A 13986-nucleotide genomic window follows, 5' to 3' on the forward strand; every position below is an offset into this window, starting at 1 on the left:
GTGCCCTCATAGACAGAGACCAAGTCCAAAACCACCAGTTCCTCGGTGAGTGACCTTGGGCAAATAATTTTATATGAACCTCCATTTCCTCATCTATAAAATAGGCATGTTCTCAACGTGCAAAGCCATGGTGAAGACTGCGTTTAATCACATCTGCAAAATGTCCAGCAGACGGCCCAGGACATAGCAGATGCACTACAAATGGCAGCTGTAATTATTTTTACTTTATGTAACTTGGAATGCTCAGCAGTAGGTGTCCAAGTGTAGCCCAACAAGCTGTATTTGAGGCTGCTGGAACTTAGCTTTTCTATCCAACCTCAAGCTGACTGCTCCTTAGGCTGCCCCCACGCCAACCCCACGGTCAGTATTTCTGGGTCTGTTCCACGGAGGCTTCTCTCTGTGTTCTCTCGTAGGACTGCTCTTCCTTCACACACCTCTTACTCCAGGGAGCCTTCCCCGACTCCCGCAGCGCTTACCTCCAACCTAACTCGGAGCTCAGTGAATTAAAGCGTTTACACATCTCCCCAGCTGGCCTCCTGAACTGAACAGCCAGCATGCCTATGCCCACCTCTTGCACCCAGGGCCCCAGCATCCTGCAGAGGAAGTGATCTGAGAAGAGGATAAATGAACAAATGACCTGTGGAAGCAAAACGTGCCCCCTGTGCTGCAGCTTTCCCCAGCATCTTCAAAGGGAAACAAAACCAACAAAAGCTGAAGCGTGGAGAAGCCAACAGATTTGCAAACACCACCTGGTGCTCAAAGGAAAACCTGTCCAAAGAAGGCGGATATTTTTTCCTCTTTATGTTTTTTCTTTCTCCCCATCCCTACCCTCTCCAAACCATCTGCCCCTCCCCCAGCTTACAACGTGAAATAAAAACAGCAAACATCTCTTAAGCATTCTTTTTATTTCTCTGTTATTTGGTTTTCTACTTTGGTACATGAGCTGTGGCTGCATTTTACACAGAAGCTGACACATCTCACAGGACACGCCCCATAAAACAGAGCACATATAAATGACCTGGCACAGTTTTGCTTCACCTGGTGGTTATTGCTGAAATCTCTACTTCTAAGAACACAAAAGAGAACATCACTTTGAATCTACAGATGAACAAGGGCAGGGTAAGCAGCAGCCAGATCTGCTGGGACAGGAACGACCGGAGACACAAGGCTCCCGGGTAGCTGCTTGAGACATGAACAACAAAAATGGAGAAGCCACACAGAAAATTCCAGAAAGATCAGAGCAGCTGGGGCAACAGTCCAGAACTACATCCCATCTATCAGGCCTGGCTTTCTCAGTCCTAATAGATTCTAAAATGAACATGGAGGCCAGAGTTGGCATAACACTGTAGCCAGCAGTGCCTACTCTTCGGCCTCAATGGCTGTAGGAGTACGTCATCCTGGGTCCCCCATAGCCCCTCTCCTGGGCAGGAGCTCCACCCCTGGCACTGCCGGCCCCCAAGTCCCCGGCCAACAACACGGCAAGACACAAGCTGGCCGTGCCCAGCTCTAAAATGTCTTGCCTTCAAACGCCTGGAGATTGAAGGCAGTATCCAGAAACTTCTTCAGCGACACCAGGTGAGTGTTCCTGTTTCCTGTGGCCGGTGCGGCTGCTGGATCACGGCCAACGTACCTGGAGGAGAGACAAGCTAAGGGGAGGGCTAGGCCTGGCCTGGCCCGCTGCACACCCCAGGACTGCAGTGTCACGCGTCTGAGGAAGGCCCTCGAAGCCCTGGCACAACTCCCAATGAGCTGCAGGGCCTGGGCAAACTCAGCTACCCAGCCACAGACCAGGAAAAACTGTCCTCCATGTCCTGAACCTGCCCATGGCAAGCGAGGCCACAACCCGAGGGCTTTGGGGGCAAGTGTAGTTTTGGCTTCTCAGAGCTCCTCACACCCCTCCCCTATCTTCCCAAGGACACGCGATGCCAATATTGAGCAGCTACTATGTGCCAAGCACCTCACAGGGTTATTAGATGCCTCGGGCCTAATCTTATCAACAGCCTGCTGAGGCTGTAGAGGTTACATAACTGGCCTGAGACCACAGGTAGGAGGTCTGAGACGGCCTCTGATTCAGTTCTGGCTGCAGAAGAGAAATAAAGCTTTCCTCCCTGCAAAGGCGGTACTGCTGGTGCTCGATCCCTGACGGGGAAGCCGTCCTGCCACTGTCAGAGTGCACAGGACGGGGGGACCACAGGGTCCAACCCCTCAGTTCTCCAGTGTGGCCCAGGGAAGGGCAGTGGCCATACTGGGCGGGTGGCCTGTGGGGCAGGCATTGCCAGGATGGGCCCAGCAGAGGCTAGGGGCAGTCGCAGCCCCAGTCTCGCACCATATGGGCCGCACGCGGCTCAGGACTGTCATAAAGCGCGGGCTGATGTAGTCATAGTAGCCCATGTTCTTGTGCTCCTCCTGACACCACACCAGCTCCGCACCCGGGTACTTCTCGGCCTCCTGCTTGACCCGGTCGAAGGGAAATGGAGAGATCTGGGGAGACAGGGACAAAGGGGAGCATGGCCAGAGGAGGGCCGGTGTGCCTAGGGCCCCGTCCCTGCCCCTGCACTGGCCCCACCAGGCACACTGCCCAGGAGCCTGGGGTTGGTGACTGGACCCTGCCCAGCACTGTGTTGCATGAGGGGCTTGGGCGCACACCTGCTCCAGGCGTGTGATGGCCACCTGCTCCTCCAGGCCCTGGCTGCTCCGCTCCTTCACCAGGTCGTAGTACACCTTTCCCGTGCAGAAGATGAGTCGCCGCACCTGTTCAGGCGCCCGCGCTGCAGCCCCATCTTCAGGAATCACCCGCTGAAAGCTGGTCCCTGGGGGACCAACAGGGCATGGCAGGAACACTGGTACTCAGAAGGTCTGGGGCAGCTCAGGAAACAGGCCCACATCCCCAGCTTCCCCAGGCTCTCCCTGGCCACTGAGAATAACCGCGGGTTTAGACCTGTGGCTGCAGTGGGCACCCTTAAGCCAAAAAATGGAGCTGGGGACAGATGACCACCCAAGATGTCACAAGAAGGGTGCAGATGGGGGCTGTAGCTGAGCAGAGCCCTGAGAGCATCAAAATTTAAGGTGACAGGTGGTAGGGGTACAACAGGGAGGGCTCCTGAAGGGGACAGGGAAGGTGACGTGAGGGACCCCTCTGATGGCAGCATCGTCTGCCCTGACCCTGCTCCCTCCTGTCAGCCCACCTCCTGCACAGCACTCCAACCGCCCCATCAGCAAGCTGAAGGCAAGCAGACATCTCAGAGGCTGCCGCACATTCTTCCCTGCTGCCCAGCAACAGGGCCCCCATCGCCAAGCCCTGTCCGTTTTCCCTTCCTGAGTGCCTGCCATGTGCCAGGTGCCAGATCCTTCAGGTACTTTAACCCCAACTCCCAGGTAAATGAGGCTGAGGGCTCCTGGAGGAGGGTCCATGGCCCCAGAGCCAGTAATGTCTATTAGGCCCATGAGTGAAAAAAATGGACAAAGAAATGAGCCATACTCGGTGCCCTGCAAACCAGACAGACCTCTGCCAGCCTCCCATCTCCAAGCTGCCCTGGCCTGAGGGGCCTCAGCACACTCCTCTGGCCTGGAGCTCAGCCCAAGTGACCTGAGCTGGCCCAGGCCAACTGGCCACTGTGCCAACCTCCCAACCCCGAGGCTGCAGGGGACTGTGCCAGGAGCCACTGCAGGGCTGATGGAGCAACGGGTGGAGGAGCCCCAGCAGCAGAAGCCGCACCATGGGCCACCAGCCCCACGTCAGCTGCCTCCCCAGTGTGGGCTGCCCAACACACCAGGCCAGGCACATACCAGATACCATTTGGTCAAAGCTGGACTTGGCCTCTGGGTGCCTCAGCAGAGATTTGGGCGTGAAGATGATCAGCTGGAAGGGAAGCACATGCCCAGCTGCTGGCTGCCCTGCCTGGCCAGGGCTCCCACAATCGACCCTCGCACTGGAGGGCTGCTCACCGGCTTGCGGAAGGGCAGCAGGATCTGCCGGCGCAGCACATGGAAGTAGTTGGCTGGCGTGGAGCAGTTGACCACAATCCAATTGCAGTCGTAGAGCTGGCTCACCTCGAAGTCCTCGGTGAACACCTGAGGGACAGGCCAGGGGTACAGCTGGCAGATGGCCACCTGCTGCACCCACACCCTGGCCCCAGTGCATGGGCACAGCAGGGTGCATCCCTTTCCTGGTGGCAGTGGGCAGCACTCACGGGGTAAGCGTCCGAGTCATCGTTGCTCATCTGCAGGAACCTCTCAGGCCTCGCTGAGGAGTGCTCCGGACCCTGAAAGCAAACACCAGATGGCCCAGGCTGGCCCCACACCTGGCCTTGAAGGGACCCCAGGCTCCTCGGGGGAGGTGGCCTCACTCTGGAAACTGAACCACAGGAAAGAACCAGGAATGTGGAACAAGAGCAGGGAGCTCATCCTTCAGAGGGCGGTCCACCTGAGCTAGCATGTGGCAGGTGAATGTGCAGGAAAAAAGGCAAAAAGGCCACACTGAGACACTCTCTCTGGAACATTTTGGAACAGCAGCTGCCACTGACTGAGTACCTGCTGTCACTGGGCACAACTCTAGGGACTCCACACACTACTCACTCAGCTTAAAAACAGCCCCATAATGTGGACACCCCTTTCCTCACTCCAGAGAGGGCAGAAGAAATGGTGCCGGCCCGGTGGTGCACTGCTACAGTGCGCCGCTTGGGAGCGTGGTGGCGCTCCTGCCGAGGGTTCGGATCCCACATACAGACCGGTTCCCGCTCACTGGCTGAGCGAGGTGCGGGCGCAGCACCGAGGGTTGCGATCCCGTTGCCGGTCCCGGTCCGGTACGGGCGCGACACTGAGGGTTGCAATCCGTTGCCGGTCACGAAAAAAGACAAAAAGGAAAAAAAAAAAAAAAAAGAAATGACTCAGCCCAGAAGCAGGCAGGTTCAACCAGGTCCAAGCCCCTGCCTGCCCTCGCCCAGCAAGACAGGCACACACCCATCTCCAGGCTGGCTCCCTGGGATGCTCAGGATACTGGTGGCCAAGAGTCCCTGACCGATGTTTGGTCTAAGCTGAGGGACCTCAGGAACACACACCACAGCCCAACCATCCAGGCAGGGAAGGCCTTGCCCAAGTGTCCGGCCTGCCCTGCTCCACGCTGCCCCTACAGCTGGCTCAGCCAGCTCCTCCTGCACCTGCCTGTCTCCCACCTGCCTGGTCAGGTTGCATGCCACCATGTGGCATCCTGTGACACCTGCCTCCCCTCCTACTAGCCTGAGAGCCTCCTGAGAATGCACCCAGCCTGCACATCTGCCCTCCACCCCACATGTGGCTGCACAGGCTGGTCACACAGGAGAGGACCTGAGGACAGGCAGTGTTGCACAGCATAGGTACAAATCCCAGCTACTGGCTGTGTGATCCTGGGCAAGCTATTCCACCTCTCTGTGACTCAGTTTCCTCATCTTCAAAGTGAGAACACATCCTACTTCATTAAGTTGTTGCACTGATTGGATGTTAACACACAGAGGATTCTGAACAGTGCCTGGCAGGCACACTGCAAGCACTCATCCGTGTAGCTGCTCTCTTGCTACACTAGTGTCATCACCACCTTCAGCAACTGCAACACATACAGACGCAGGCCCCACCCGGAGCAGACCCATGTGCTCCAGGGGCCTAGAAGGCATATACCCCCCAACCCAGCAAGGGGCCAAGGAGCCACCCCGCCACTCCTAGGCCTGCCAGAGCCCACCGTACTGGCAGCGACCACTGCAGCCCTCACCATGCCCTCCATGCCGTGTGGCAGCAGCAGCACGACGCCATTGTGCCGCACCCACTTGGCCTGGCCGGTGCTGATGAACTGGTCAATGATGCACTGGGCTGTGTTGTGGAAGTCACCAAACTGGGCCTCCCACAGGACCAGAGCATTGGGGCTGGCCATGGCATAGCCCAGCTCAAAGCCTAAACAGAAGACACCAAGACAGAGCTTGTGGCACACTGTCACCAAGGGGCAGGGGCTCCAGGCAAACCCAGCTCTTCCTCGTTATACCCTCCCTGCCCCTGCCCATCCTTCCCAACAGGCCAGGAAGAGCCCAGGGATTCCTTCGGACCCAAAGGCCAGGATGTCCCTTCCTGGGAGCCAACAATATGCCCAGAGTACATGGCCAGGTTCAGCCTTATCAAGACCACGAGCCAAGTCCAAAGATATTCTACGGAGGCTGCAGGAACCATCTGCCAAGAGGAACCCCCAAAACTATGTGCAGCACTGCTGAGAGGGGACAGGAACAGCCCTAGAGAGAACTCCCCAGAGGGGCTGGCTGGTCCCCAGGGGGCAGCAGTGAGGGAGGAGGAGAGCCAGCTGACGGCTGTGCTGAGGGACAGCATGTATATGGAAACAGTGGGGAGCCCAGGTAGGGGACCTCAGTGCAGGGTTCCTGAGGTGCAGGGTTCCTGAGGTGCAGGACACAGGCAGCAAGAAGGGCTCAGAATGTGGAGAGGGCCAGCCAGGCTGGGGGCCAGTCAGCAGCTATGGTCTGACTGGGGTGGACCCTGTTGGGCTTTCTGTCTGGACCCACTGCAGCTGCTATCCAGGGAAGGGGCTCTAGTACCAACGGCCCTCTCCCAAGGCAAGCAGGGTCTCCACATGGGATCCCTGAGGGGTCCATATGGGCTGGGATCTCATCTCCCACATGGCTACAGGCAGGAGCAGCCCAACCACTCCCTCAAGCCACTTCAGGACCTGGGCCTCGCTGGAGGCCTCTGAGCCTCTCCAGCCCATCCCAGACCCTAACCCTGGCTTCCTCCTGGCCCGTCTATAGTCCCCAGGCATCTCGGGGACCGCCTGACCTGCAGACAGCGCTCTGACCCACCCAGAACTCCATATTCCGAGAGGGAGCTGTTGCACACGGTGTAGGGGGCCTGGTCAGGCCAAAGATGGTTCATAGGGACGCACGTCCTCCGGTCGACTTCCTGGTCATGGAGAACATGGTGCCGGTGACTGGAAAGAGACAGACAGGAAAAGAACGGAGGGCAGGGGGGCTGGCAGCTGTTCGCCCAGAGTAGGGGAGCCGGGCAGCAGGAGACAGGCAAGCCTTGGTCACTGTCCCAGGAAACCTGCAGAGTCCCACAGGATGGTGACACCGAGAAGGCTGTGGAAGCCACTGTGACATAGGCCCTGATCCAGGCTGCCTCCCTGCCGAGCCCCAAGTCCTGCTCCCCATCTTCCAGCTGCCCCCACACATGGGGCACAGGAGGTCCTGGGGCAAGACCTGCGAGCTGTGTCACTTCCCTGAGTCTCAGCATCTCACCACAGAGGGGATCTGACAAGACCTGCCCTGACAACCTCCCAGGTGCTAGGTGAAACCTGAGACCCTAGGAGGCCACACCCCTGGGACACTGTCCCCTGCCCACCTGCTAGCCCCTTTAGCACCTCACTGCCCTATCTAAACTCAAAGGAGGCAGGAACCACTGTGCAGAGCCTGACGCTGGCACAATAAAGGAGACACCTGTGAAGCCCAAGCCCTGGCAAGGACTGATGTGCAGCAGAGATGCCACCTGGGTCTCTGGCTGGAGCAAGGCCGGCAGAGATGAGGAACCAGGCCACGAGAAAGACAGCCTGTCGAGTCCTAGAAGCCACACCTCCATGACTTGCTAACATGGTATTAACTGAATCAGGATCCAAACATCTGAAGCCCCTACTGCTTCATAGCAGCACACACACACACACACACACACAAGAGAGAAAGGAACGTGACGACACAGAGAGAGAGAGAAAGGAACGTGACGACCATAGGTGACCACAAGCTTGACTGGGCCAAGCAGTCAGCTCTGCACACTTGCCCTGCGGGGATCAGAGGTGCCCTAGTAGCCCGCTGATGTCTTCACAGGGGCTGGGGATACAGATAGGGTTACCTGTGAAGAGCGCCCCCGTCGGGGTCCCTGAAACAAGGTCTGGGAAGAGGAAGAAGGACTGGCTTCCACTCCAGACATCCTGTGCTGACTCTGGGAGACCCCAAATACAGCTGAGCTCTGAACTCCCCCATGGGTTCAATGGGGTCAAAGCCAACACCCATGGGGTCCCAAAGCCCACCCTGTCCTCACCTGAATGTGCCCCTCTCCACGTCCTGCCCACTGAGCCGCACGTGGATGCCCTCCTTAAGCAGGGAGCCGAAGGCCATGTACTCTGCCAACGCCCAATCCACTGTCCGCTGTGTGGTCATGTCTGCACGGCCCCGCAGGATGCGAGAGAGGCCTGCAGGAGGGAAGGGCTGGCCTCAGGGCCACCTAGGATAGCTGTAAGCACCAGGGCCCTAGGGCAAGTGCGTATGTACCCATAAAAAGCAGGGCCCTGGCAGGCCACAGGAGGGCCCAGCGCCAGGCACTCCACCCCAGCCTCCAGACAGCACAACAAGCTGCCCTGAGCCCACCATCTGCACCAGCTTCCCTCCCCGTGCTCAGGAGGAGCAGGTACCACTTGGCAAATATCTTCCACATGCCAGATGCTGCCATGCACTGAGAAAGGCATGCTTCACAGCAACCTCATGGAGGAGGTACTGATCGTCCCACTCTCCAGAAGAAGAGACTGAGGCCCAGAAGAGGGAAGTCACTGACTCAAGATCACACACCCAACAAGGTGCTTGGGTTTGAACCAGGCCCTGGGGTCGATGCTGTGCCCCTATCAGCCCCACATGCGCACACACCCCCTATAACGCACACACAGAGTGTGCACTCAGCCCAGACACCATCAGCAGGTGTCCCAGAGCCCCAAGGCCTCCACACACATGGTGAACACACTTGGAGCTCCTACAGGCTGGTCAGAGGATACACAGGTGCCCCACTGCAGCCACAGGGGGCCCTCCAGGCTTATCGAGCAAAGGCCACAGTGGCTACAGCCAAGGGCTACAGCCAGCAACCACCCATTAGCCCAAGCTCACCAGGACTGGGGACTTGCCCTCTGTCATCCACCCAGGCCCTAGCAAGCCCACGGCCTCCCCCCTGCAGAATCCTGGTCATATCCCAGGCCTGCCCACTCCCTCCCTGGAAAGCCCCTGCTTCTCTGCTCTCCTGCCTGACCCAGTGATGCCCCAGCAAAGATGTTTGGAAACTCCAAGGTGTCCAGTGTAAGACTGGTCACTGGCACTCTGATGGGACTCCCCCTGCCAACCTGACAGGAGCTGTTATCATGGTCAACTCACAGGGGCACAAACGCAGCTCCAAGAGCAGAGCTGACCTGCTGAGGGGTCATCTCCCTTGGGGTCCCAACCAACCTCCCTGTGGGGCAGTGTTGGGTCTGGGCTGGTGGCCGGTGCTGGAGCCTGAATGGCAACCTCACCCATGTGGATCTTAAAGTCCTCCAGGGGCACAGAACTGGCCACGTTGCCAATGTGGGTCAGCACGTCCTCAGGAACGCCCGTGGCTGGGCACGTCATACTCTTGGGCTCCCCATCCACGTTGAAGAAGCCTGACAGGGGCACAGACTCCATCAATGTTTGGGCAGCAGGGGGGCTCTGATCCCCCTGGTCAGCTGACATCCCGAGGACTGAGGGGCCCACGGTTTCCTTAACCCCCGGAATTTAGACTCACCCTGAGCCCACCCTCAGGACCCACAGCAACAGTTCAGCTGCAGCTCTTACACCTGCCCGATGCCCTCCCTGAGCCCCAGGGTCACAGCTGATCTAGCCCTGCCCCACGGAGGGCCCGCTGAGTACCCTCTGCCCAGGGAGGCCCTCTCCAGGGAGCAGCAGGACACAACTGCTTTGAGCATGTGGCACGATGCCACTCCCCCCTACCCCAGCCTTTAGGAACTGGCCCCTTTAGGAACTGGGCAGTGACTGCTCAGGCCCAGGGCCACCTCAGTCCTGATCACAGCGGCAGACCCCAAGGCCAGGGGAATCGCTCTGAGCCACAAGCCGCTCACTCACCAGGCCAGGGGGAGTCCAGCCAGTGCTTTATATGCAGGATCTTCTTATCCTTGGACCTACCGTAGGCCTCCTCACAGATCCGGTCGTACTTGGCGATTTCTTCCTAGAATCAGGATGAAAGTATGGATGGAGGCAGTGATGTACTGGGCAGCCAGAGGCTCGGTCTGCCCAAAAATCCCAAGCTCTAGTCCCCCTCACCATGTTCTGGAACTATCTGCTGGCCTATAGGGGTCTCATGTCTAGATGCCAAAATCTCAGAGTTCAGGGAGATCCTGGACAGGTGCTCCAAGGCCTGGTGGGCCTGCTGTGTGCTCAACAAGGGGCTTGGGGAAAACCCAGGAAAGACTCACAGTCCTTGCTCTCAGAGCTCCCTGAAGGCAGAAGTACCAACACGTCCAAAGGTAATTGCAGCAATGAACCCAGCTCAGGGTCACCTCCTAAAGGAAGCCCTCCCAGACTCCTGCCCTAAGTTCGGCTTCCCCAGTATCCTAGAGCTCACTGCATCCTACCTGGCTGTAATCGTGTCCTTAGTTCTCTGTCCCCTTTGACAGCTAAGGGCTCTTGGGGATAAGGACCATATTGGCTCCTACCTTATATCCTTAGTTCCCAGCTCTGGGCTGCTGACATTTGCAACCACCCCAGATTCCCCCGACACACTCCATCCCAGGCTTGTCCCAGGTGCCCATGCAGCCCGCCTGCCCGCCTGCCCACCTCGAACTCCTGCAGTGTGACCGTGCCCTCGGCAATAAGCTTGTCCGCATACTTCTTCAGTACGGGCACCTGTCTGTGTATCTGCTTGTACATGAGCGGCTGCGTGAACATGGGCTCGTCCATCTCATTGTGGCCACGCCGGCGGTAACAGACCTGCAGGAGCAGCCAGGGGTGCTCAGTCCCTCCCCCAGGCTGTGTGGTCAGTGTAGTCACCTCAAAACTGGGGCACATCTGGGCAAGGCACACCCTGTGAGGGCCCCGAGAGCCCTACCATCACCTATCCTTGAATGAATGTCCCACTCCCAGGCCTTTGCAGATTTCTCTTGGTGGCACTGAACCTCCCCTCTAAGAAGCACTCACAGCCCTGAGTGCTGAAGATGCTGACCTGGCCAGCCCAGCACAGCAGGGACGGGCCACCCACCCTTGCCCTGGCCTCCGCCCCCCAGGCCCACCAGGTCCACGACAACGTCTTTGTTGAAGATGTTCCTCCACTCGGCTGCCACGCGGCACACATACACCACGGCCTCGGGGTCATCCGCGTTCACGTGGAAGATGGGTGCATTGACCACGCGGGCCACATCGGTGGGGTATGGTGAGGAGCGGGCCACGCGCGGGTCCGTGGTGAAGCCGATCTGCAGAGCAGGAGAAGCCAGCAGGGCCTCTGCCCACCTAGATCTGGACAGTGGGGCTGGCCTCGGAGACTGGGCGGGTCAAGGGGCTGGCGGGGGGTTGCCTCAAGGTCCATCAGGGGTGTCTGGGAGGTGCATGAGACATGAGGAGTAATGGTGACTGGCCCTGCAATCAGACATGGTGGCAGCTCCCACAGGGATGCCAGCAGCACAAAGGGGGTCGTGCCTGCTCTTTTGCCAGTCACTTCTGTACACTGGCAGTGAGGAACACAGACCTGGGAAAAGGCCAGTCCCACCAGTTACTAACTACAACCTGGGGCAAGGTAGTTCAATTCCCAAAGCCTCAGTTTCCTCATCTTTAAAAAGGGCTCATTACAGGTCAGCTTTAGCTCAAGCGGTTACTTCCTCAAGCCAGACTTCTCTCTGTCTGAAAAGGGCCATTAAGTTCCTGCCTCAGGGTTATTCTAGAAAAATTAAATGGCTTAATGCAAGCAAGACAGACAGCACAGGGCTTTCTAGGCTGATGTGATGAGCTGTTACTAGACACAGCTACCTTAAAGCAAAGGCGCGCTGACACTCCTGTTCTAACACTGACTTGCTCATGTGGAGCTGAAGGTAACATCTAGTTACACATCTGGCCTGGTGCTAGGCGCTCGTTACACACATAGTCCTTTCATCCTTACAACTCTCTGTCTTTATATGTGTGTATATGTACATGCATGTGTGTGTATATATGTATATATCTCCCAGTTTCACAGATCATGACACCTGCACTGGGGAGACCAGGAGCCCCACCTGAGGTCACACACTGGCAAGTGGCAGAGCAGTGGGATTAGAACCAGGACCATCTCACACTTCCCACCAGACTGCCACCTGGATTTCCAGGGATGGGCAATGCTTCCAAGGCCCTGGTGTGGAGTCCACGCTCTCACCTGGTTGTTGACGACCACGTGCACGGTACCATTGGTGGTGTAAGAGGGCAGGTCACTCAAGTGGAAGGTCTCATACACCACACCCTGGCCAGCAAAGGCGGCATCCCCATGGACCAGGATGGACATGACCTGCAGGGCAGCATGTGAAACAGGAGGGGCCCGCCCCTAGCCTCAGCCTCAGCAGCCCAGCCCTGCCCCCTGCACTGTGGAGACCCAGGGCCCAGCCCTCAGAGCCCAGCCCTTCAAGCCCAGCCACCCAGAACACAGCCCCTCAGAGCCCCAGGACCCTCAGAGCCCAGCCCCCCGGAGCTCCAGAGTCCGACCCCCAGGGCCCAGGTGAGTGCACCTTCTTGCCCTGGGCGTCCCCACGGTAGAACTGCTCCGCCTTTGTCTTCCCCTGTACCACAGGGTCCACGGCTTCCAGGTGGGAGGGGTTGGCCACTAGGGACAGCGTGATGTTCCTGTTCGTGACACGGTTGATCCTCTCGTGGTACATGCCCAGATGGTATTTGACATCTCCAGAGCCCTGAAGGTGGAGGTAAGACATGATGAATCTACCCCTCCCACGCTACACAGGTAGACAGATGCACAGACACTCAAGCCCACAGTCATGCTGGAACATTCCCTGGATTCTGCTCCCTCCAAAGGCTGTGCCATCCCTGTCCTGCCCCCTCTCCCCATCACCCCACCCCTCATGCCCATCTGGGCTGGCCTGGGGAAGGAAGGGAGGTTCCCCCGGGCCTGGCTCTGAGGCCAGGATGAGCTGCTCCCTCTGCATGATCAATGCTCATCCCCCTGGCATTACGGACCACAGCGTGGGACAGGGTTGCACCAGCAAGCAAGGACCATCGAGTAGGCGTGAAAGCAGGGAGTGAAGGACTGGGCGGGCATGGTGGTGCTGAGACCATGGGCCAGGCCTCGGGGAAAACAAGGTGCTGAACCCCTACCTCCTTACACAAGAGTAATCGATGACACACTCACAACAGATGAAGCCATAGTGTCAGAGGAAAAGCTGATAGATTTTATGATCTTGCAGTAAGGAAGGCTTACTTTGTTTTTTTTTGTTTTTTTTTGTTTTTAACCAGTAAGGGAATAGAAATGCAGCACGCTCAGCCAGTGAGCACACCGGCCATCCCTATATAGGATCCGAACCCGCGGCCTTGGTGCTACCAGCGCCACACTCTCCCAAGTGAGCCACGGGGCCGGCCCAGGGAAAGCTCACTTTCTAAACAGTATTCAACCCAGAAACCATAAAAGATAAGACAGCTAAAACCAAATCAATTTGTCATGGGAGAAGAAATCCAAGTATGCTGTTGGGGGGAAAAATCAAGCTAAGAGAAACATTTATGAGGCAAATGCAGGCGAAGGGCTAATTTCCTCACTATATAAAGCACTTTTACAAATCAGTAAGACAAAGCCCAAAAACCCCACAGAAAAATGAACAAACTCCATGAATTAGAATTTACAGGAAAAGAAATACAAGTGCCTCAAAAACATTGAAAAGATACTCAATTGAGTTCATAACAGATACACGTTAAAAGGAAATCACTTTTCACACCTATCATAGTGGCAAAGCTGGGACAATTGACAGAGTAGGGAGGATGGGCACTGTCAGGGCTCGCTGGGGTCTGCAAGCTCTTGGGGGGCATTTAGCCCCACCTCCTTTGCTCCAGCCACAGCATTTCTCAGACACCGTCTCACACGTGTGCAAGGACACTCATGACAACACCCTCATGTCCATCACAGAGGACGCTCTAGCCTTAAGAAGCCAGGGCAGCTCCACGTGTGCTGGTACAAAGCAACGACAACTCGTTAAGTGAAAACAGCAAGGTGCCT

General features: G+C 57.4%; 1 protein-coding gene across 2 annotated transcripts in view; it reads right to left on the reverse strand.

The window, feature by feature from the left end:
- Positions 1–886: 886 nt before the first annotated feature.
- The window catches only part of OGDHL (oxoglutarate dehydrogenase-like), a 27005-nt gene continuing 13905 nt past the window's right edge, over positions 887–13986 (reverse strand). Inside the window, exons 9-23 of one of the 2 annotated variants that reach the window (XM_008569984.1) lie at positions 12497–12676; positions 12151–12279; positions 11042–11221; positions 10590–10742; positions 9879–9981; positions 9290–9418; positions 8059–8209; positions 6828–6955; positions 5741–5919; positions 4191–4262; positions 3946–4071; positions 3787–3859; positions 2647–2810; positions 2327–2481; positions 887–1630 (exon numbers count right to left, since the gene is read on the reverse strand). In XM_008569984.1, the coding sequence (XP_008568206.1) occupies positions 1507–1630; positions 2327–2481; positions 2647–2810; positions 3787–3859; positions 3946–4071; positions 4191–4262; positions 5741–5919; positions 6828–6955; positions 8059–8209; positions 9290–9418; positions 9879–9981; positions 10590–10742; positions 11042–11221; positions 12151–12279; positions 12497–12676 (2046 nt within the window). In that variant the 3' untranslated portion in view covers positions 887–1506. The remainder of the gene's footprint in view (positions 1631–2326; positions 2482–2646; positions 2811–3786; positions 3860–3945; positions 4072–4190; positions 4263–5740; positions 5920–6827; positions 6956–8058; positions 8210–9289; positions 9419–9878; positions 9982–10589; positions 10743–11041; positions 11222–12150; positions 12280–12496; positions 12677–13986) is intronic. The other variant, XM_008569985.1, reaches the window with a different exon arrangement.

This window comes from Galeopterus variegatus, unplaced genomic scaffold, assembly GCF_000696425.1.
Source record: "Galeopterus variegatus unplaced genomic scaffold, G_variegatus-3.0.2 Scaffold551, whole genome shotgun sequence".
In the NCBI taxonomy this organism is placed as follows: Eukaryota; Metazoa; Chordata; class Mammalia; order Dermoptera; family Cynocephalidae; genus Galeopterus; species Galeopterus variegatus.